The following is a 23,592-nucleotide window of genomic DNA, read 5'->3' on the forward strand; positions in this document are numbered from 1 at the left end:
ATCTGCAACACTATTCGCAGATGCTCTTCATGCTGCTCTTTACTGTTTGAGTACACAAAAATGTCATCAATAAAAGCTACCACAAACTGATCTAGGAAGGGTTTAATTACTCTGTTCATTAAATCCATAAAAGCTGCAGGCGCATTAGTAAACCCAAACAACATCACTAAAAATTCATAATGCCCATACCTAGTTCGGAAGGCGGTCTTAGGTATATCCTCCGCCTTAACCTTCAACTGATGATAGTCAGAACGAAGGTCAGTCTTAGAAAAGACTTGTGCTCCTTGTAACTGATCAAATAGGTCATCTATTTTGGGCAAAGGATATTTATTTTGAATTGTTACCTTGTTTAACTCTTGATAATCAATGCAAAGGTGAAAACTACCATTATTCTTTTTCACAAATAAAATAGGCGCACCCTAAGGAGAAACACTAGGCCTAATAAAGCCCTTATCTAGTAACTCTTGTAATTGTTCCTTCAACTCTTTCAACTCTGCTGGGGCCATCCGATACGGAGCCTTGGAGATAGGACCCGTGTCAGGTATTAATTCGATGGCAAACTTAATCTCTCTATCTGGTGGCAACCCCGGTAAGTGTTCAGGAAAAACATCGGGAAATTCCTTTACAGTTAGAATATCCTCTAACTTTAATTTAGTTTCACGGTTATCTCTCACAAAAGCTAAATAACCCTCACAACCATTCCTTAACAACCGTTTAGCTCGCAAAGTTGAGATTACCAGAGGAGGAGTGTTGACTGCACTACCCACAAAATAAAATTTTGGTTGGTCAGGAATCTGAAATACTACCCTTTTGCCTCGGCAATCAACAGAAGCATAATTGGTTACCAGCTAATCCATCCCAAGAATTATGTCAAAGTCCCGCATATCTAAAACAGTCAAGTCTACAAGCAATTTCCTGCCATCTATACTAACCACACGAGATTCGCAAATTAAGTCAGCAACCATAACACCTCCTATTGGGATTTCAACACATAAGTAGATCTCTCTAGAGACACATTTCCATCCATGTTTCTCAACAAATCCCATAGACACAAATGAATTTGTAGCGCCAGAATCAAATAACACATTTGCTTAAACAGAAGACACTAAAACAGTACCTGACGCCACTGTGTTGGAAGTCTGAACATTTTGTCGCATGAATGCGTACACTCGGCCCTGAGTCTTTGGCTTATGACCTGCATTTTTCTTTTGATTTCCTAAAGACACTTTGTCTGTCCGTGCTTTCTGTTCAGTCTTACGCCCCTTCTGGTTAGGGCAATCAGCTATCCTGTGCCCCTATTGCCCGCAGGAGAAGCAAGCCCTAGTATTCCAACGACACTCACTATCCCGATGGAACCCATTACATCTAGTGCATTGTACCCGATCATTCTGCTTGTCAACACTATGACCCACAGTTTGACTTCCCCAACTCCCAACCGAAGAAGTGTTTTGTTTCTTAGCATTGCCCTTCGAGTTGTTGCTAGTTTGGAAGTTGGAAGTACTAGGTCTCTTCTTATAATTCTCTTATTTCTCTTCTTGGGCTCTAGTGAGGCCACTCTTAACCAACAATGCCTTATTGAACATTGCTCCAAAAGTAGGTAACTCAAAAGGAACCACTATTGTATAATGTCCGTTCTTAGCCCACTTTCGAACTTTCGTACTCTGCTATCCTCGTCTGCTACAAATGCTGGTGCAAATTTAGACAACTTCGTAAACTCAGCTTTGTATTCTGCAACCGTTTTATTTCCTTGCTCTAACTTAAAAAATTCCCTCTGTTTTTGTAGACGAACACTCCTAGAGAAGTATTTCTTATTGAATGCATTCTTAAACCTTTCCCATGTATATGGGTTGGCATCATGCTCATGTATGCACTTCTCTATTTGCCACAAATCATTAGCTATCCCTTGTAGCATACACGCAGCATAGGTCACCTTTTGATCATCCGTACACTAAAAAACGGGAAATAAATTTTCTATTTCTGTCAACCATTTTTTAGCCTCCAAAGGGTCTGTGGCTCCCTCAAATGCCAATGCTATCTTCTTAAACTCAGTAATGTTACAACGTGGCCTTAGTTGTGGCCCAACACCTAGCTGAATCCATTGTTGTTGCTCCATAAGTCCGGTCAAGTTATTTCCTATGGTGGTTTGTTGTTGCACCACCCCGGCCAAAGTCTGAAACCCTTGAACCATCCCATCTAGATTGGGGATTGCAGCTTGCTCTTGTTGTCCTAGCTCTTGCCCCTGATTTCTTCTGACTGTTTGAGAACCACTACCATTATTAGTTACATTCCCTCGTCGGTTGTTATTACCAGTTCGTCGATTCGTTTGACCTTGGCCTGTATTCTTATCCGTATTTGCCAATGTCTCCTCATGTTCCATTGCAACCTATATGCATCAATAATAAAATATCATCTTATTCCATTCTCAAATCCCTATAATATATTAATAAAATTAACAATGTTCCAAATTCTAAGCGTTCCCAATCCTACATCTACCCAATCTCACCACTATTCTATACTAGCCTTTAAAATTACAACCTGGCTCTGATACCACAAAATTGTCACACCCCAAGCCTCGTGACAACGCCGCACACTCATCTAAGTGAGCATGTAAGGCTAAGAGTCCAATCAAATAAACCAACAATATAAAATACACAAATTAAATCTTAAATTATCATAATGCCAAAATCCATAAATAATAAACCATCATTGTCGTATGAAATTATCCACCAAGTTCACTACTATAATCCACTAACAAACTAGTAACCCAAAGTAAATTAAAATCATAGTCCTACTCTTGGCACACCCACAAGTAAAAAAACTCACGCAACTCTACTCCTCAGAATCTAAAAAAAATAAAATAAGGGTAAGCCAGATAGCCCAGCAAATAACCAACCATCACTGCTAGCTGGAACAAGTATACAAAAAAATAAAAAGTCGATAACTAATAAATATAATTTTTGCTACAATTCAATAAATGAACAATTATTTGTAAGATGGTTTCATAGCTGAAAATAAACAATGTACAATATATTTGAATTGAAAAGCCAACAAGATAATTCAAAGTAAATTCGTTGTTCAAATCGATGGTTCGATATTCAGATGGTTCGATGATTTGATTCACAAAATTCAAGTCTTGGCGACTATGGTCACTTAGCCTGTGACAAGGCCCAAAATCACACCTAGGCCGGTGGTGAAGCCCCAAAAGAAACTGGTTTCTGTGCCAATAAATAACCCCCATTGGCTAGGGTCTAAATCATAGTCAGACTAGATTGATATTCAAAATTCAAACAATACATGACTTTTAAATAAAATATTCGATATTTTCAGAATAAACATTTGGTACAATTTTTAGAATAGTTTAACAAAATATTCAAATAATTTTCATAATAATATTCGATGCTGTTTTATACTTGACCCATATTTTATTTTAAGAGAACATGAAGGCAATAAATAAATATTTATAATTTTAAACGATTCAATAGGAGTAAAAATGTACCAACAGTGATAGAGGATTACTTACCTCAAATGCTTAAAGTAATATTCCACCACACTAACTTCAAACACCCAGCTCCACTAATTCAATCACACAAACCTAATACATAGAACCTCAAATAAAATAATATTTTGATGTCTTTCACACATCAACAAAAACCCATTATATATATATATATATACATATATATGCAGTACTTAAAATCCAAGAGACACCAAATCAATCCACCCAATTTAATAGCCAAACACACCTTATCTAATATACCAAACTCTATTGTTAAAACTACACCTACACAATAGATTGCACTGTTATCAAGAACCCACACAATATACTATACACATTGCACCATACATCTATTAGGCGTTCCCATAGATTTTCTTTTTCCATGACCTTTAGACTGCCTATTGATCCATTTACATAAAATAAACAATGGTGTAGAAAGATACCGTGATCAATGAGCATCAAGAATGTTCCCCTCAATTCCTACCGTTGTTTCCCTTGAATCCTCTCTCTCTCTCTTTTTTCTTTTACTTTAACCCTTGCTGCCTCCAAAACCCTCACCAGCCCCTGTTTTGTTTTTTCCCATACTTAAAGCCACAACATGTGGGCTTATTAACCTAATTTCTCAAAATTACAAAATTACCCATATAAGTAATAGAAATTATAACGCCGTCTCATAACTAATTCTTTGATATTATTAAATGACCCATATAACTTAATTTAATTACTAATCTATCAAATAAAATAAGTCTACACACAACTTGGGTTTTACAGCGCTCGAGCGGAACAACTTATTGTGTCTGACACTCGAGTGTCACTTCTCACTCTCACGCGGACTGTGTGTTTATCAGCTCGTAACAGCCACTTTTTACATTACTTTTTCATCTCTTTTTCTCTCTAAAACATTTCAAAACCCTAAATCTTAAGTCTCTCTTTAAAACTCATTCTCTCTCTACATTTTCATCTGGATCCATTGGTTTATCTTCCTTGGTGTCTTTAGAAAAAAAGGTAGAGCACCTCAAGGGCTACATTTTGATCCGAATAAATCTTGATTTCGGCGTTTTTGGAGTTTCTACATTGTTTTGCTTGTCTTCTCACTTTGAGGTTGGGATTTTCTACACTCTCCTATGATTTTTAACTTAGTTATTTGTTGATTGTGCAACTAATGTTGGGGATTTGGAGGAGTTTAGACAAACCTAGGGTTTTGGTTTAAAATCAAAAGAGGAGTTTTCAAATAAAGGTATTGAAAATGATTACGGGTGTAGATGTGAGGCTGTGTTGTGTTAAATTTGTTGATTTTGACATGTGGATTGGATTTGGAAAAAAATGAAATTTTGCCCTAAAATGTTTCAAATGATTATTTTGTATAAATAATGAAATTGGTATGGGGAATGTGAAATTGGATAGATGTTTATATAAATGGCGGGGTTGTATATTGTTATCTCTCACCTATGGAAATTTGAAATGTTTATTATCTATCTTGGAGATAGTATATCTGTTTACAAATATCTGTTTGGGCAATTGGTGGAGGAGAGTTATGATTGTTGTAGAAATTATGAAGATTAGGTGAATTGAAACTAATCTCTTAATTGCTGTCATTGAATATGACTGTGATTTAATACATTGTATATGTATGATGTTTTGAAGGAGAAAGGGGATGTACTCCATGTTTAGGAGAAGAAAGAGATGGACTCCATTGAATTAAGTTAGCCTAAATGTCCAGGGTGAAAGTCCCGAAAACCGCACATATATACATGGATGCCGATTCTCGCGGACGAAATTTTTGCAAAATGACAAATTGAAGTGTTGTGTAATGATTGTATTGGTTAAAAAACCACTGAATTGTAGTCTCAGTAGGGGTTGTCTGGATAACAATGGACTGGACTCATGGATTGAGGTGAAATAAATTATCATGAAATGAATTGAGATATGAAACTTGGAATATTATGATCTTGTGCAAATATGAATAATTTTATCATGGGCATTATATATGCATATCATACTTATATCTTTGTTAAAATTTATATATTGTGCTAGATTGCTTCTACTGGGCTTTGGCTCACCTTACTTGGGAAAAACATTTTTAGGTGCTAGTGATATGTCTCCGCCAAGACTTAGCTTGGAAGGATTGTGGAGCTAAAGGCTTACTTTTGTTTTGTATTTACTTGCTTTTCAAGCCTAGGGCTTCATTTGTATTAAGCTAATGACTCCTTTTGTTGTAACAAAGCACGATCTTGAAAAGATGTAAGCTATTAGAGCATATGAATATCTGTTTAGCTTTCATTTCTTGTTTCATCTTGTAACACATGCTGTAGATTCAGAATGAATGATTTATGAATGTATATCGCATGTATCACCTTTTGTATATTAACTCTGATTAATGAAAACTTCTTATTTTATTTATATCACTTTGAAGTAGTGGTTGGAGTTGGATTATTGTAATTATTTTGGAATCGTTACAGGGAAAATTGTATTTGCCAACAAAATTTTTGGTCGCTAAATGTTACATTACCGTGACTAAACCATTTTGTTGCTAAAACACTTTAGTTTCCAAAAGTGATATTTTCCCAACTAAATAATGTTAGCCGCTAATTGTCACATTTCCTGACCAAAAATGTTAGTCACCAAAAATAATGTTTGCGCGACTAAAACTTTAGTCGACAATAGATCTTTTCGCAACCAAGCACTTTGGTTGCCAAAATTATAAATTTTACCGACTAATTATTTAGTCGCCAAATGTATCTTTCTGCCTACCAATATTTTGGCCGCCAAATGTGAATAGTGAAACACCAACTAATCACTTGGTCGTCAAAAGAGAAAAAACCAAACCAAATTTTGGTCGCCAATTCAATTCTTTTTGTTTATCAAAATAGAAATAAAATTTAAAAAGAATTCTATTTGGCCTATACGATATATAATAATCCATTCAAACCATTCAATATAACCTGTAATTTGCAATAATCATTCAAAACAACAAAATCAACTGAATCATGAACATCCAACAATATACAAATCAGCCAATACTTAACATGTTTAATTAAAGTCATCAACTATTATAAGTTGTCATCCACAAGTAATTCCAAACTACATAATCATCCAATTAAAAAGGGCATGTAATCTATATAATTATCCAATTCACATCCATCTAGTATAAAAATGGGAGCTTTTTTCATAAATCCTACTTTAATTACTTATGTTCCAATTAGTCCAAAATTTACTATAATATTCCACTTAGTCCTGTCCTTGATAAAATGACAATATTACCCTTATGTTCATATCATAGGTGCCTTTTTTCTTTGAAACACTAACCAAAAACTCTACAATTTTGTTTTTCCCCAAAATCAGAACCCTAACATTGAACTCTTTCTTCTTTGATCAAAACTCTACGATTGGCAATTACTGTTCATTCCGACAACAAAAATTGCCAAGAACTGTTCATTCTGGCAACATAGATTGCCAAGAACTATCCATTCCGGCAACTGAGATCGCCAATAACTGTTCATTCTGTCAATTGCGATCGTCACTCCAATTGATATCCACAATGGTGAACAAAAGTAAGTTGTTTTCTTCAATTTCATACTATTTTCTGAAATTAAATCCACTAGTTCATATTCTTTCATTAAAATCACTAAATCTGAATATTTACATTTCAATGTTTAAGGTTTAATGTTTATTGAATCAACATTTAGCCTTTGAAATTTACAGATTATAAATTTCTTCTTTATGAATGCTTTGTTTTTCATGTCACATTGGTATAAGTAAATGAAAATATTTACATTCCAATTGCAAATATTTCTGAATGCTCTGTTTTTCAGCTTTAGTGTTTAGGGACTCAACATTTACGATTTGTAATTTATGAATTACAAATTTCTGGTTTTATGAATGTTCTGATTCATGTTTTAAGAATTAATTTTCTCATTGTGAATGTTTGAATTCTGTTTTTCATATTATATTGATTATGTTGAGTCACATTATTAATAGTTCATTATTGACATTCGTGTTTGAAGTATGAATCTTCTCATTATGAATGTTTAAAGTTTGTTATCCATGTTATATTAATGTTGTGTTACATTATCGATATTCCATCGTTGAATTTTGTGTTTCAAAAATGAATCTTCACATTGTAAATGATTGGAGTCTATTTTCATTGTTAAATCGATTATGTTGAGCCATATTATTGAGATTCCAATTGACTCAAAACGCCATTGTTAGTGTTTGGAATTTGTTTTGACATTTCATTGATTATGTTGAGTGAATTGTCACATCGGTTGGGAAACCTAAGTTGAGCAGGTCATCAACTCTTCCAACCGGAGTAAATTATCTCGGTTGGGAAACCTAAGTTGAGCAGGTTATCAACTCTTCCAACTAGAGTAAATCATCTCGGTTGGGAAACCTAAGTTGAGCAGGTCATCAACTCTTCCAACCGGAATCAATCATCTCGGTTGGGAATCCTAAGTTGAGCAGGTCATCAACTCTTCCAACCGGAGTAAATCATCTCGGTTGGGAAACCTAAGTTGAGCAGGTCATCAACTCTTCCAACCGGAGTAAATCATCTCGGTTGGGAAACTCAAAACAGAGCAATAATCAAAATGCCAAAGCAAAGAGGACACTTCTATATATTGACAAAAAGAATTACATTCTGAAGTGTAAGCCAAAAAATTCCTTTGCACAAAAAGAAAGCCTAAGCTAGAAATAATACAAAAAGAAAAATAAAGATAGAAATAATACAGTTTGAGGTTGGCCGCATTCCATGGCCGGGGTATTCCTTTACCATCGAGATCCTTCAAGTGGTATGCCCCCTTGCCCGCCAGACCGGTTATCTTGTAGGGTCCTTCCTAATTTGCCCCTAGTTTGCCTTCACCTGGCACTAGGGTGTTGCCCATAACTTTTCTCAAAACCCAATCACATACTTTGAACGGTCTGGGGTGCACCGTTTTGTTGTACTTCCTTGAGAGCTCTAGTTGGTAGGCGGCCACGTGGATCAGGGCCTTCTCCCGACGCTCTTCCATTAGGTCTAGTTCTAGGGCGATGGCCTCGGCTTTCAGTTCGGGCTCAAAACTTTCACTTCTGAGAGTGGGCATGCCTACTTCCAAAGGTATGACCGCCTCCATGCCATAAGCCAAAGTGAATGGAGTTTTCCCGGTAGAACGCCGCGGGGTAGTTCGGTATGCCCAAAAGACGCTGAGAAGTTCCTCGGCCCACTTTCCCTTGGCTTTCTGAAGCCTCTTCTTCAGTCCGTCAAGAATAGGCTTGTTTGACGCCTCGGCTTGACCGTTGGACTGTGGGTAAGCCGGAGTGGAGTTGTAGAATTCAATCTTCAAATCTTCACAAAACCCTCTGACTAGGCGACCGTCAAACTGGGTGCCGTTATCAGAAATCAAAATTTTAAGGACGCCGAACCGTGTTATCACATTATGCCAGACAAACCGCTTCACGTCTTTCTCCTTGATTGTTACCAAAGGCTCGGCTTCAACCCACTTGGTGAAGTAGTCTGTTGCCGCAATGAAGAACTTCCGGTTGCCTGGTGCTGTTGGGAGCGGCTCCACTATGTCTAATCTCCACATTGCAAAAGGCCAAGGGTTGGTGAGGGGAAGAAGGTCTCTGGCCGGCTGATGAATCTGGTGTGCAAACTTCTGGCACTTCTGGCACTTGCGAATATATTTCTGTACGTCGGCTTGCATGCACGGCCACCAATAGCTTTGTGAAATAGTGCGATAAGCCAAGGACCTGCCCCCTATGTGACTGCCACAGATGCTTTCGTGAACTTCATACAGGAAGGCTTCCACGCTGCTCGGGTGCACACATTTCAGGTAAGGACCGGTGAAAGACTTCTTGTACAAAGCTCCTGAAAGAGAGAGCCAAAATCGCTCTGACTTTACTCGCACCTTGTGTGCCTCCTTCTTATCGGCTAGAAGGGTTCGTTCTCTGAGAAAGGTGATGATAGGGTCCGTCCAAGAAGGACCTAACTCGGCGCAGTGTACATCTGTCTGCCCGGTTTTCTCAATGCTGGGCCTTGGAAGGAATTCGATCAACAGAGGGTTGGGAGATGTGCGGTTGACCATAGAAGCAAGGCCGGCCAACTCATCGACCCGGTCATTCTCTTCTCGGCCAATCTGTTGGACCCTGATCGCCTGGAATCGCTTGATATGGTCCCTGACCAGAGTTTGGTACTTTACCATTCTGTCGTCCTTCGCCTCGTAAACCCCAGAAACTTGGTTAACCACAAGCTGGGAATCACTGTACACCATTAGCTCAGAAGCCTTCATCTGAAGAGCGCTCTTGAGTCCGGCCAAAAGTGCCTCATACTCGGCCTCATTGTTGGATGCTGGGAAGCCAAGGGTGATAGAATGTTCAATAGTTAGGCCATCCGGCGAGATAAGAACGATACCTAGCCCGGCACCGTGACGGTTCGACGCTCCGTCAACGAAAAGTTTCCACATCTCCCCCACAAAGAGCTTCCAACATTCTGAAGGGTCCTGAGAGTTTCGAAGGTTGATGAGATCACGGTTGTTCGACTGTTCGGCTGTACGTTCTGTGCCGACTGGTTCCACATCAGCCCTCCTTGGTGATTCGGCACCGGACTCGGCAAGTTGATCTACAATGCCCAAGTCCGTAGGCGAATATCCAGGTTGCGGTATTATGCCGACCGCAGGCTCTGTGCTGAGTGCTTCCACTTCTTCCCCCCTTGGTGATTCGGCACCGGACTCGGCAAGTTGATCTACAATGCCCAAGTCCGTAGGCGAATCTCCAGGTTGCGGTATTATGCCGGTCGCAGGCTCTGTGCTGAGTGCCTCCATTTCTTCCCCTCTTTGTGATGCGGTACCGGACAGAGCAGGTTGGACGGTGATTCCCAATTCCATTATCGCATCACCGTGCGGTGGATTTGTACAAACTGAGAGTGTGCTGGAGGGGCGCGCAAAGTTCGCGTCGCCAACTCTACCAAGTTGTCGTGTCTCGATTATGCTTGTGTTCACCTCATCGTCTACCACGGCAATGTCGACCAGGCACACCGAATGAGTTCCATGTGAGAATTCCGCAACGAAATCGGCCAAGGTCTGGGCTTTTATAGCAGTGCGGTGCTGGAACTTAACATCAAATTGACCAAATTCAACAGCCCACTTGAGAATTCGGCCAGAGAAGTCTGCCTGTTCAAACAAGGCCTTAAAGGGGAATTCGGTCAGAACGATGATGGTATGGGCGTGAAAATAGTGCGCTAACTTCCTTGAAGCCATCATCAATACTAACGCAAGCTTTTCCAATGGCAAGTATCTCGACTCTGCCAGTAGCAAGGTCTTACTGATGTAGAAGATTGGGAGGTGCTTAATTCCTTCAACTCGGACAAGCACCGCGCTGACTGCATGCTGTGAGACGGCAATGTAAAGATAGAGTTCCTCGCCTGGCTTTGATGTAACCAACAGTGGCAAAGAAGACAGATACTCCTTGAGCTCGGCTAAAGCTTGGTCACAATCTTCGTCCCATGAGAACTTTGATTTCAATGCCTGAAAGAAAGGGCGGCAGCGATCTGATGATCGGCTTATAAATCGATTAAGCGCGGTGGCCATCCCGGCCAGATGCTGCACGTCCTTAGTCGAGCTGGGCTGCTTCAAATCTTGCACGGCACTGATCTGAGTGGGGTCTGCTTCGATGCCTCGGTTAGTGACTAGGAATCCCAAAAATTTTCCGGATCCCACGCCAAAGGCACACTTAGATGCATTCAGGCGCAGCTTGTGTTTTTTGAGAATGGCGAATATTTCGGCCAAGTCGGATAAGTGGTCTCCTGCATGCCGGCTTTTAACCACCATATCATCAATGTAGGCCTCCATTGTCCGCCCAAGCAAAGGAGCAAACATCTTGGTCACCATCGTCTGAAAAGTTGCCCCGACGTTCTTCAAACCAAAAGGCATGACTCGATAGCAGAAGAGTCCCCTTGGAGTCATGAAGGAAGTAATCTCTCAGTCGGGCCCATGCATGGCAATCTGGTGGTAGCCGCGATAGGCATCCAAGAAGCTGAGCCGATTATGTCCAGCTGTCAAGTCCACAAGCTGGTCAATACGGGGCAAAGAGAAGCTATCCTTCGGACAAGCTCGGTTAACTGTCTTGTAATCGACACAAACTCGCCACTTCCCATTCTTCTTGGGCACCACTACTGTGTTGGAAATCCACCGAGGGTAGTGCACTTCCTAAATTGCTCATGCCTCAAGCAAGTTTTTCACTTCCTTTGCAACTACCTCGGCGTGATGAAGCGCCGATCTCCTTGTTCGCTGAATGACTGGCTTTGCTTCGGGGAAGACATTGAGGTGATGGCAAATAAAACTTGGATCGAGGCCGGGCATAACGTAAGGCGACCATGCGAAGACTTCGATGTTGGTCATCAAAAACTCAACCATCTTGGTCCTTTCTTGGGCCGTGAGGCTGGAACCGAACAGGAAGAACACATAATAATAATAGATTAATAAACCGGTAAGAACACATGTGCTTTAAAAAACAAAATATCATGTTAGTAAAGGCTGATCCTTTGATCAGGCGAGCAGGGATGCTCATTACATGACCTTCCCCTCTCGTACCCAAGTTCCTGAGCCGAGGCAACTTTGGTGATGACGGACACGTGGCCTTAGGCACGAGTCAGGATTTCCTAAATTTCTCAAAATAAAATATTTAGGTGGCGACTCTGTATCTGGCAAAACAGTCCACGTTTGACACTTCTTTATTAAAATCAGTTTTCCAAAACGATTTGCCGAATTTGAACTCTTTGGTGATTTATCAATCTTACATTGCACTTTATGAGATTAGATTCAGAACCGTGACATAAGTCCGAACTATAGTAGCTAAGAACAAAAGATTTCACGCCCTCGCGCGCAGAGCCGAGACATTCGGGCGGTCTACAGTCGTTTTACAATTAGAGGTAATATGATGAAATCACTAAAAGAAAAAGCTGGTTCCTCCACAGATGGTATTGGGAAAATAGCCGCTACATATGCTTTCCAATAATTCTCTACATGAAAATATTTTTCAACACAATTATTAAGATTATATGCACTCCTTTGGATAGTCGTAACAGCATGTTCACAAGGAAATCCATTTACTTGCCATTGGTAGCAAGAACAAACACAGTGTCCAATATCAACTGTAACTGATGGAAACGAATGCACCTCGAACACATCATCATTAGCTTTACTCATATTCCATGACCTACTAGCATTGAATGAATTTTGGAAGTTAGTCTTAAAGGTAGGGCAAATAATTCCATTCCACTTGTTTGCAATCTCTCTCCGCTTTGACATTTGACACATTATTTGATTCCAAACGGTATCAACCAATTTTGTTATTGGAAGATTTCGTGTTTCTTTGATCCAATTGTTGAATGATTCAGCAGCATTAAATGTAATCTCACCATATCGCTGTCCCCTAATACATGACAGCAAAAATTGTCACATTTTAATACCATATGTGACATTTCACATTGTTATAACAACACAAAAATATAAAAAATGTACATATAACCCTCATTATATTTCATGAAACACACAATTGTACACACTTTACCTAAAGTAATCATTTGCCCAATGTTTAGGTTATAACCCTAACAAGAAGTTATATGCTCATTGCTTCTCGTCACTCTTCAACTCTTCTAGTAATGGATGACCGTCACAGTAGGTTCATATGCAAAATCACCCAACTTTCCTATTAAGTGTTCCTTGAAACCATTCTCCATACCTTTCAAAACACCATCCATGATATGCTGATGGGAATGCCTTCGACATTGCTTCCAAAAGCCTTAGGTTACGATCAGATACAAATGTCATGCATCTATTATTAGTAATTACTTTTGACAGTTGATATAGAAACCATGACCTATTCGATTCACTCTTCAAATCAACAATTGCAAAGGCTACTAGAAACAATCCTCAAAACAAAACCAATATTAACAGTCACAACTGACACACAAAAAGTAAACAAATGTAAAACTTCACATCAAAAAGCTAAACAAACCTTGGTTATCTTGTTTAGCTGTCGCTGTAAGCAGCTGCCCTTTGTATCACCCTTTTAGAAATGTTCCATGAAGAAAAAAGAAAGGGCAACAATATTTAAAGCCATTGATGCACGCAACAAATGCTACAAAAAACCTTTTAAACTGACTAGTCTTCAAATCATAGTCAATATTGATATGACTTCCTAGATTATAACGCTTAACAACGTCACCGTACCATCTCAGCTAGTCAAACGATATTAAATAGTCACCATGCATAGCCTCTCTCGCTTTCTCAACACCTAACCATGCTATATGGTAGTTGATATTAAGTCTATAGTTTGCCTTGAAAGTATATGCCACATTAGTGAGGCGCGTTAGTGGTCTGTCCCTAACACGCTCAGATACAACATTTGATACCAAATCAGAGCTAATTAGCCTTGGAATTTTTGAAGTATGATTATCAGCACCACAACTATGTAAGTTAGACCATCTCTTAAGGTAAAAAAAATTGATTTACTCTTTAGGCTCTACCGTGCACAGACCACAAACATCCCCTATCATCTCTCTGTGAGCATACAACAGTAATTCGTTCTTCAAATATTTGAATTTAAACCCACATTGCACTGCATATTTGCATAAAACAGTATGAAACTCAAATGCTCCTCCTGTAAAACATTGACCAACATGCGTGATACCATTTGCCCAAACTGAAGACAATAAAACCTTCTCACTGTGCGCAAAATATTTACGAAGCAAATTTGTTTGATCCTCATGTTCAATGCATGGATTTGCTAAACTACCATCTCTATTAACACCCAATTTTTACTTAACAACAACATCAATTCATTCAACTCCAGTTGATTTACCAAACAATATCATGGTTTGCAATTCTTCATTGTTATCCAAATAAAAATTCTTATACCGGGCAATTGGTAAAACATGGGGATTAAATCAACAGACAAATTACACCATTTGTTGCACACACTTCACTAACTGGTCAAAGGAAAATGATTATACCACATTTATCACAAACATGTTTGACCATAGCAGCACAACAACAATATGAAAAAATCTATTTGTCTCGTATTACACTGCAAAATCATCAATAGTACATAAAATAATTTGAATATTCAATCACATTCATATGTGTGAAGATTTGCTAGCACAGTAAAATGTATCAGGATTTTTAAATAGTTCAAATATTCACATCATACAAAAAAAACTCTACCTCCTCAACAAACAATCATAAGCCCTATATTTATCATCATACACACTACATACAACAAATTCTAAGCCCACAACATGCACTCATACATAAAATTTCAATTATACAACTCATATACTGATAATGTAAACTTCCAGTTCACTAAATGCCCAACAACAGCTTGTTCAAACCGTATTATGACTTTTTAAATAGTTCAAATATTTACATCCAAAAAAAAAAAAAGAAAAAAAAGAACCTACCTCCTCAGTAAACAATCATAAACCCTATGTCTATCAGCATACACACCACATACAACAAATTCTAAGCTCACAGTGTACACACATATATACAATTTATATACTGATAGCGTGAACTTCCAGTTCACTAAATGCTTAACAATAGTTTGTTCAAACACTGATGCAACAAAATTTTATCATTCAAAATTTTACATGAACACAATGATTTCATCATAACAACAAATCAATCACTAATCGCATGACATAAACATCATCATAATCAATTGATGATAAACGATGAAGAACGACGAAGAACAATGTAGAACAAAACAAATCACAACAGTAATCTCAAACAAAAACTAACCTTCTCCAGAATATCGATTGAAAACCAGACAAAATTGTAAATTGCAAATCGAAATCAGCAAAATCTAGAGCTTCAGTAATCGCAAAATCACGCCCAATCTATAGCTTTAGAAACTGGCAAATCGCAAGCAAAGAGAAATCAGAAATTGCAAAGAATCCGGAATCCAAACGCACATCACGAACTTCCCAAATATGATATTCAAACAAGCAGCTATATATTTAAGGATAAAATGGTCAAAAAAATATAATAAAACTAAAAACAGGACCTCCGGGTCTAAAAGTGTAAACTTTAGGATTTAGTAAAATAAAAATAAAAAACATAGACTGACTGGTATAGAAGAATCTGAAATAGGATTTTCTGGTAATTTTTCCTATAAAAATTTAAAACATAACAAGTAGTCGTTATTATGTTTTAAATCTTTATCCATATACATCCATCCAAAAATATAACTAGTAATCTATCCAAATACTTTCCATACACATCTATCCAAAAATATATAATCCTTAAAAAAATGTAACAAGTGCCAACTAGTCCTGTACAATTCAGCTTTGTGCATGAGTTCATTCATCTATACAAAAGAAAAACAAAGATAATGTCAGGTAATTTTTTTATGAAAATATTTGCGTAGCACTCAGATTGTAAAATTGGACAAAAATTGAAAAAGGTCCATGGAAAGTGAAGATAACATGATCAAATTAAAATACTATTAATACCATTTTGTAAATAAAACAACATTCATATGTATACATCTAATCAACATTAAAATTATATCAATATCAATGCACTACACTCAGAAAAATTTCCACAAGTAATAGATGTATGACCCACCGATTAAATTCTATCAATATAATAATTCTAACAATTGAAATAGATGTTATCAATCAATGCTTGCATTTGGATTTTATACCTCATATTGCAATAACTAGATAACATAAGTGAATATTTGATCTAGCAAGTTAGCTACTATGACTTGTAGGTTACAGCACTCGTGATATTTAAATCTCTAACCGTGTGTCCTATCAATGCGCCGCTTTCTCTCACAAGTTTGTGTAATTTAGACCGATGTGACCGTTATGATCTTGGTGCTGTTTGGGGGTTGTTTTCAATTTTCGCCGCCAAACGGCCCGTTTTCGCCTTTTTTTCACTTTTTCTTATCTAAATCTCTAACCGTGCATCCTATCAACGCACCGCTTGCCCTCACAAGTTTTTTAAACCTAGGACGAGGTGACTGTTATGATCTTGGGGTTGTTTGGGAGCTGTTTCTAATTTTTGCCCCCAAATGGCCCGTTTTTGCCTTTTTCTCACATTTTTTTTTGTCCAAGTCTCTAACCATGTGTCCTATCGACGCAACGCTTGCTCTCACAAGTTTGTTTAATCTATTCTGACGTGACTGTTAAAATCTTGGGGTTGTGTGGGGGTTGTTTTCAATTTTTTCCCCCAAATGGCCCGTTTTCGCCTTTTTCTCACATTTTTTTTTGGGTCTAAATCTCTAACCATGCATTCTATCAATGCACCGCTTGCTCTCACAAGTTTGTTTAATCTAGACTAAGGTGACAAATTGATGAAGGTCTTACTTTACAACCTATATAGAAAAGAGAGATATAAGCTAACTTACAATCACAATGGAACACAGGTATGGTAACTCATGACCTTGTACTCTTGAGTTTGAATCACCCCAAGGCGCCACTAGAGGTTTGCCCTATTGTTTAACTTCATGGCCTTGGGATTAGTCGAGGTACATGTAAGCTGGCTTGGATACCCCGTTATCAAAAAAAGAAAGAAAATAACAATAATAATAATAATAATAATAATAACAATGGTGATAATGATGGCAACAACAACAAAAAAAGGGAAACCAATCATCATGTGTACTATTCCCACTATCAAATGCTTAAGCACTCCAAAAAAAGTTGCCAAGCTGAAGATAAAACTGAATTATACTGATTCAATTTACTATTTAACAATATTGTGACTAGTACATTACAATACTGTCATCTTAATTTATTTTACCTCCTCATGAATATGGATGTCTCAGAAACTTAATGTATTAAAATAACTATTTCTAACACCATTACCCACAAGCCTGCTTACAAGATTCAGTTGATTTTATAAACTTTTCTTATGTTTCTGGAGAAGATTGAACTTAACATGTACATGAGGAAATATATGCACACAGAGATACACAAACATTATTTCCTAAAAATTATGAAGTGGTGTATGTGCAAAAAAAAAGTATAGTTGTTTAGTCTACAAAACCCACTTTGCATCTTTGACTTTATATGGAACAACTGAAACAAAAATAGAAATCAAAACAAAAATGAAAAAAAAAAAAAAGCAAACCAGAAAAGGAAGAAGTACCTCAAGAGCCCCATTATGCATTCTAAAAATTGTTTGCATTATTTCTAGTCCACAACAAACTAAATGATATGTGTGTGTGTGTGTGTGTGTGTGTGTAAGTAAACAATAAATAAGGTACTACCCATATATTGAATAGATAAGCAACTGCATTCAACCAATTATTATCAGCTGATAAAAGCAAAATACGATCCAATTTCCCATTGAGTTTCGTTGATCTTACATAGGGCATAGTGTAAACCAACTCCAGAGCATCTCCAATCCTTCATCAAATTTAAATTTGATGAAAATTTTGGTGAAACTGAGATCCACTTCATTCTAACGTAGCTAATTAAAATATAGAACATAGTTGTATAATATATGACAAAAACATTTAGAAAATGAAACTTACACTACAGGAATTTTGAGTTTTAACGGCGTTTTAAAAACGCCGGTAAAATCCTGAAAAATGCCATAAAAGAGTACAGCAACGTTCAATATTTTCGTCGCTGATACGGCCGTTGCAATAGCTTTACAACGTTTGGAAAACGTCGCTAAAAAAATTAGGCGGCGTTTTTTAAAACGCCACAAAAACTTTGACAGCCGCTCACAATTCCGTCACAAATAACGTTTGACATCATGATGACGTCATTTAGTGGCGTTTTTTTAAAAAACGCCACCTTCTACCTTTTATTTTTTTATTTTTTTTTTGGGTGGGTGTGTGGGACTGATTCTGCATAACACACCACAGGGTCAAACAATTTAACAAAGAACGCAACTTGAAATATAGCACGACACAAGATCACAATTTTTACATATTCAATATATTGTAATCAAACACATCCATAAAAACATTATACGGAAATGGGGAAATAGTGCATAAAAATTATCTCAATCATTCGTACAAAAAATACCATCAAAGTACATCTTTATAAAACCATCATCCAACTCATCCATCCAAGCACCAATAATTTGGTTCCATCTTGCCAATGACATGATCATGAGTACCCAACTTTGACAAAACAGTGGCACTGAAAAAACACAACAATTCAAAACAAATAAGGAAAACCAAAACCCCTCATTTGGTCCATTCCATAAAAATCCATGTACAAAAAAGCAATTACCAGAATGCTACAACACAGCAAAAGAATTTTTAATTTCAAAATTTTATCAGCATCTTCATAAACAATTTTTAATTCTAGATGTAACAGTTCATCCAAAGCAATATATAGGCAAACCAAACGAATAAATTCCAATAAGGAAACAAATATAAACTAAAAATAAAATCCTAAACAAATTCGACTTCATTAATAAATTAAAATTCACAAATAAACTAAAATTCTAATCTTCCATTTTTTTCAACCAACTCCTTTTTGTTCTCCATCAGTAATGAACCATCAGTATAGCTTAGTAATATTGACAACCATGCTAAGGAAACACATGATGCTGAATGAGACATTCATGGAAGCATAAAAAGCATACCTCCGACCTTTTCCATTGCATTAGTTGATTCCTAAGATTAAGACCCCTCAAACTCTTTGAAATTATAGAAAGGAAACATACAAATAACTGGAGTTGAATAACTAACAGACCTTGATCTTTATATTTTTCATATAAAATGTTCAATTCTTTGTAGTTTGATTGTTGTTTAGCCACTGCAAAAGGGAGCCAAAAAAAGTCAAAAAAGTTTATGTTAGTTTGAATTGAACAACTTGAATATGATTAAAAGAACTTTGTAGTCTATATTATCTTTGTAAACTCAAACAAACAATAAACAAGAAGTCATATACCAAGCAACAAAGTAGGTAACCTACATCCAAGTGGTACATCAATTTCCTTAGCTTCTTCATTTCCATTGTTCTTATATTTCTAAAGCTGCAACCTACATCCAAGTGGTACATCAATTTTTTGTAATCCAAGGACCATTATATAAATCTAAATAGAACTAATTATGTGTAACATGAGAAATGCGGTTTGCAATGATCTGCTGTTAGAAAGTGCAAATAATGTTGCAGGTGATTCACATTAAAAAAAAAAAAAAAACATTCAAAGAAATTTTTGGGATTTAGAACTTCACATTAGCACACATAAAAAAGGGGTCCCAAAGCAAATCATAGATCATTGGTTTAAATCACCACATATCTCATGTGGGCAGAGTTGTTGCACAAAAAAACAAAGAAGAGTATAACATGGGAGAGGACAGGTCATTAGAGATCAACTGTACCAGAGATTTTGATACAGACTGTAAGTCAAATTTATTTATTATTTGGTAAGGAGTTTCCTCGGCATGAATAACTACAACAACCTCGGCAAATTTGATAGGGAAGATTAAGCTAACAGAGAAAATTACAGATCATTGGTTTAAATCACCACATATCTCATGAGGGCATAGAAGTGGCACAAGAGGTTACTTCCTAATGAAATATAAAAATAACAACACGTTAATTTAGTGACAAGCTAGTGAGACATACATGCAACCATTTAGAGACAAAAAGTGGCATGCTACTGATTCACACATATCCTACACTCCTACATGCAACCACTACACCAAGAAGTAGCAGATGACAAGCTGCTTGCAAGAAGAACCCAATTAGAGCAAAGTTAGTTTAATGACAGTCTGCAACCAATTAGAGCATGGGGTGACAATTCACTAGAGCAAAGTCAGTTTAACGACAGTCTACAACCAACCAACAATCGCATTCAAGCTTCCAATTTAAGTGGTGCAAGGAGGCGCTGGCCTAGTGGCCTGATCAACACAACCTGATTTTTAAGGGTTTGGTATTAAGATTTAGGCCCGTATGGCTGAGCTGGGCCAAACTTTCAGGCTTGTTTATTTATTGGGCAAGGCTTGGGAATAACATGAGACCTGGCCCGATTATGAAAATATATTATATAAATTATATATATAGTATGTACATGTATATAAATTAGTGTACAGTGCATAAATAATTTATGACAAATTTCACTTCATTTATTGTGGTATGGGCCATGTACATTTGAAAAATGACCACTTAACGTTCTGTGGTTTGTTAACTAAAGTCATTATGCTCACAGCTAATGGGTCACTGGTTCAAGTCACTAGAAGACTTGTCTATATCATCCTGACAAGAGCTATGAAAATGAACACACCAAAATTTGAACTTAGGATGTAAAGTATAAACACGAAGAGTTTACGCCAAATTCAAATACAAATCTATTAATTTTTAGTTTTGTAACATTTATTTATTATCTAATATTTGGGTTGGCTTGGGATTGTAATATTAATTTAGGGTCGAGCACAGAATGTGCTTTTCAGGCCTGATTCTACGTAGCACTGGACAGAGCTTGGGCACAAGAATTAAAGAAAACAAATCAAACTATAGAATGCAGAGAAATAATAATAATAATAATAATAATTCAGAAAGAGAGGCTCAATCAAACCTGAGAAGGGTTTCGCGGAGTAGAAATTCCAAATTCAGCCTCCATTGCCATCGGACCAACCTACCTGTTGCTGAAAGTAACGGACAAAAGGGAAAATCAACAACTCAAGGGTTTATTAAACATGTTAAATACTTAATAAGCATTACAATAAGTACACGTATTTATTAAACACCAACTCAAGGTAACAAGTGCACAATAAGTACACATCACAAACTAATAAGAATTACAACAAGTGTTTCCATAAAATGACAAAAAAGGTCACTAGAAGGGCATAAACATACCCTGCTCAGCAAGGTGCTCGTCCACCTCATTTGCTATCTGTTTCCCAACAACATACAAATTCAAACTTCTTAGCCAATTAGCAACATCTACATGTACACATAGATATACATTAAGTTGATAAAAAGATGAGATGAAATTCAATTAAGACCTTATTAAAGTACTCATACTGTCTATTGCCAAGGCCAAACACTCCATAAGTAAGATTCTGAAGCCATTCCCCTCTCTCTTTACCCTATGAAAAATCATATATAACAAACAATGAACCCCCCAAATCTACTTTCTCAAAGAACCATAATATCAATATACACTGAAATTATTGAAATTTATCTCTGTAAACCATTTATAGAACCTTGCAGCATTGTCCGTTGGCTCACCATTTTCATATCTACAGCACAAACAAACAAGAAAATAAATTTAATACATAGCTACACCAACGCACAAAGTTACAAACAATCAGATATATATATACATCATGTCTGTATGTGATTAACGAGGAAGGTAGGAATTAAAAACTCACATAGCTAAAAAGAAAAATGCCAAACTCTCTTTCTTCGACTTCTCCTCATATTCCTCATCATCTGCCGCATAATCATCCTATGAACCATATACATAATTTGATATATAAAAAAAAAACATCAACATCGATAATCGAGTACCATCAAACAATCAAACCTTAAATAAAAACAAAAAAAGAAGAAGGTCAAACTCACCAAATCAACTACTTTAAAGGTGGCCTGATGGGAGGTTAAAAGAATCATCCAAAACAATAAACATGGGTTTTCAAGGAATAAAGCTACAGATGGGAGGTTAAAAGAGATCTGATACACATAAAAACTTCCCCTAACTAACATAGATTCCATGCTCTTCTTCTGCAAATTATGCCTCAAAAGCTTGGAACGATCAAAATTTATAGCAGAAACAAGCAAAAGACATGAAATGAGGATGGCCAAGTTTAAAATTTACACATTGACAATTAATTAAAGAGATACATTGAAGATGACATCGACGACATCGACGATTTTGTAGTTGCAGAGGAAAGCTCTTCCGGTGCTGATGGTGGTGGTTCAGTAATGAAGACCACATCGACGTCGTTGGATTAGGCGGCAACATCCTCACCGCGGCGGTGGCGGCGACTCCATCGTCATCGTCATCGTCATCGTCATCATTCACGCTCTCCTCTGAACTGTCCTCACCACCATCTTCTCTATTACTCCTGTGAATCAACTTATCTCCTCTCCTCCCCTTGCTCCGACTCGACCGATCTCGGTCCCGGTTCCTGTCTTGATCCCACTGATCTCGATCCTTCTTCACTCAACTGGTCTATCTTCCTCTGCAAAATTATCAGAATTAGAATCAAGAAAAACAAAAACCGTCAAGAAATTTCAACCAAATCGATTCAAGAATCGATGGATTTAGAATTAGATCTGAACAAGTCATCGCAATCGAACCTGGTGAATCTCTCAAGGAGACTGGGGAGAGAGACATAAACCCTAGATCATTCAATCTATACTACAGTGAGAGAAAACGATAAGAGAAATAAAGACTGGGGGAGAGTGAGCACTGTTATAAATGGAACGCGTGTTTATAATAAAGGATAACGCGTAATTTCACTTTATTCCACAGCGTTTTTCAAAAAACGTTGTCTAACAAACGTGGTTATAGCCAACTTTTGTTGTAGTGTTACTAGATCACTTCTGAAAAAGACCAGTGAGGTGCGTGTTAAAATAAACCACATTTTCTTCTGGGATGTCCATCCAATTCCTACATAAGAAGAATTGCATAATAGTAACTTAAGATGAAGTCATACTCTTCACAATATGATAATGATGTACCTTAAATGTGATTTTGAATGCACATTTAAAGCAGATGTAAGGCACATGTTATTAACCAGGTGGGTAATATACAAAAGAGAGAGAAAACATTGTGTGCCATCCTTCCAAATTTCTTGTAGTTTATCATTCTTATCGGCAATCGAGTAGCACAATGAGGAAGCAAAACACACCTTTGGATGATAAAAATAGTGGCCCGCTCTTGAAAACCTGCGGGGCAGTAAATTTTAGAACACATAAGTTCAGCTATTTCTAGAAATCAGGACACAGGAGAGACAAACAAAAACGGAAAATATTTGACCCATCAAAGTTTGCAATCAATTAATAATCACTTCTAGAAATTTTATTAAAATAACAAAAAAGGTCAGTACTCTTTTTTTCCTTGCCCATCACCATGGAAAATTTTATGTTAGATATATAAGCTTAAATTTAAAAATCTAGTGGTAGGTTCTACAGCTTT

At 37.0% G+C, this 23,592-nt stretch overlaps 1 protein-coding gene across 13 annotated transcripts; it reads right to left on the bottom strand.

Moving 5' to 3' along the window:
- Positions 1–18,388: 18,388 nt before the first annotated feature.
- Positions 18,389–22,934, bottom strand: LOC114262604 (NADPH--cytochrome P450 reductase 2). Of its 13 annotated transcripts, none has more exons than XR_014333343.1 (10): positions 22,752–22,934; positions 22,014–22,633; positions 21,821–21,897; positions 21,653–21,688; positions 21,471–21,535; positions 21,303–21,389; positions 21,022–21,085; positions 19,416–19,483; positions 19,194–19,256; positions 18,389–18,632 (listed from the first exon to the last, which is right to left on the bottom strand). XR_014333343.1 is itself a non-coding variant. In XM_082875111.1 (8 exons), the coding sequence occupies exons 2-8, from the start codon at positions 22,161–22,163 to the stop codon at positions 18,551–18,553; spliced, it is 561 nt and encodes a 186-aa protein (XP_082731237.1). In that variant the 5' UTR covers positions 22,164–22,633; positions 22,752–22,934; the 3' UTR covers positions 18,389–18,550. The 13 variants fall into 13 exon arrangements, 6 of the variants coding, with proteins under 6 accessions (XP_082731237.1, XP_082731236.1, XP_082731235.1 ...); XR_014333340.1 differs by having other exon boundaries at positions 21,022–21,091; XR_014333339.1 differs by having other exon boundaries at positions 21,641–21,688.
- Between the last annotated feature and the right edge of the window lie 658 nt (positions 22,935–23,592).

The sequence above is a fragment of the Camellia sinensis genome, chromosome 6 (genome assembly GCF_055761805.1).
Source record: "Camellia sinensis isolate YWXY chromosome 6, ASM5576180v1, whole genome shotgun sequence".
In the NCBI taxonomy this organism is placed as follows: Eukaryota; Viridiplantae; Streptophyta; class Magnoliopsida; order Ericales; family Theaceae; genus Camellia; species Camellia sinensis.

Coding starts and splice junctions, on each gene's coding strand:
- LOC114262604 (XM_082875108.1), bottom strand. CDS start 22,163: ATGGAATCTATGTTAGTTAGGGGAAGTTTTTATGTGTATCAGATCTCT. Junction 21,536..21,640: donor GCTGCAAGGTTCTATAAATG/GTTTACAGAGAT, acceptor GATTTTTCATAG/GGTAAAGAGAGAGGGGAATG. Junction 18,633..21,021: donor CTCCGCGAAACCCTTCTCAG/GTTTGATTGAGC, acceptor GTGTTTTTTCAG/TGCCACTGTTTTGTCAAAGT.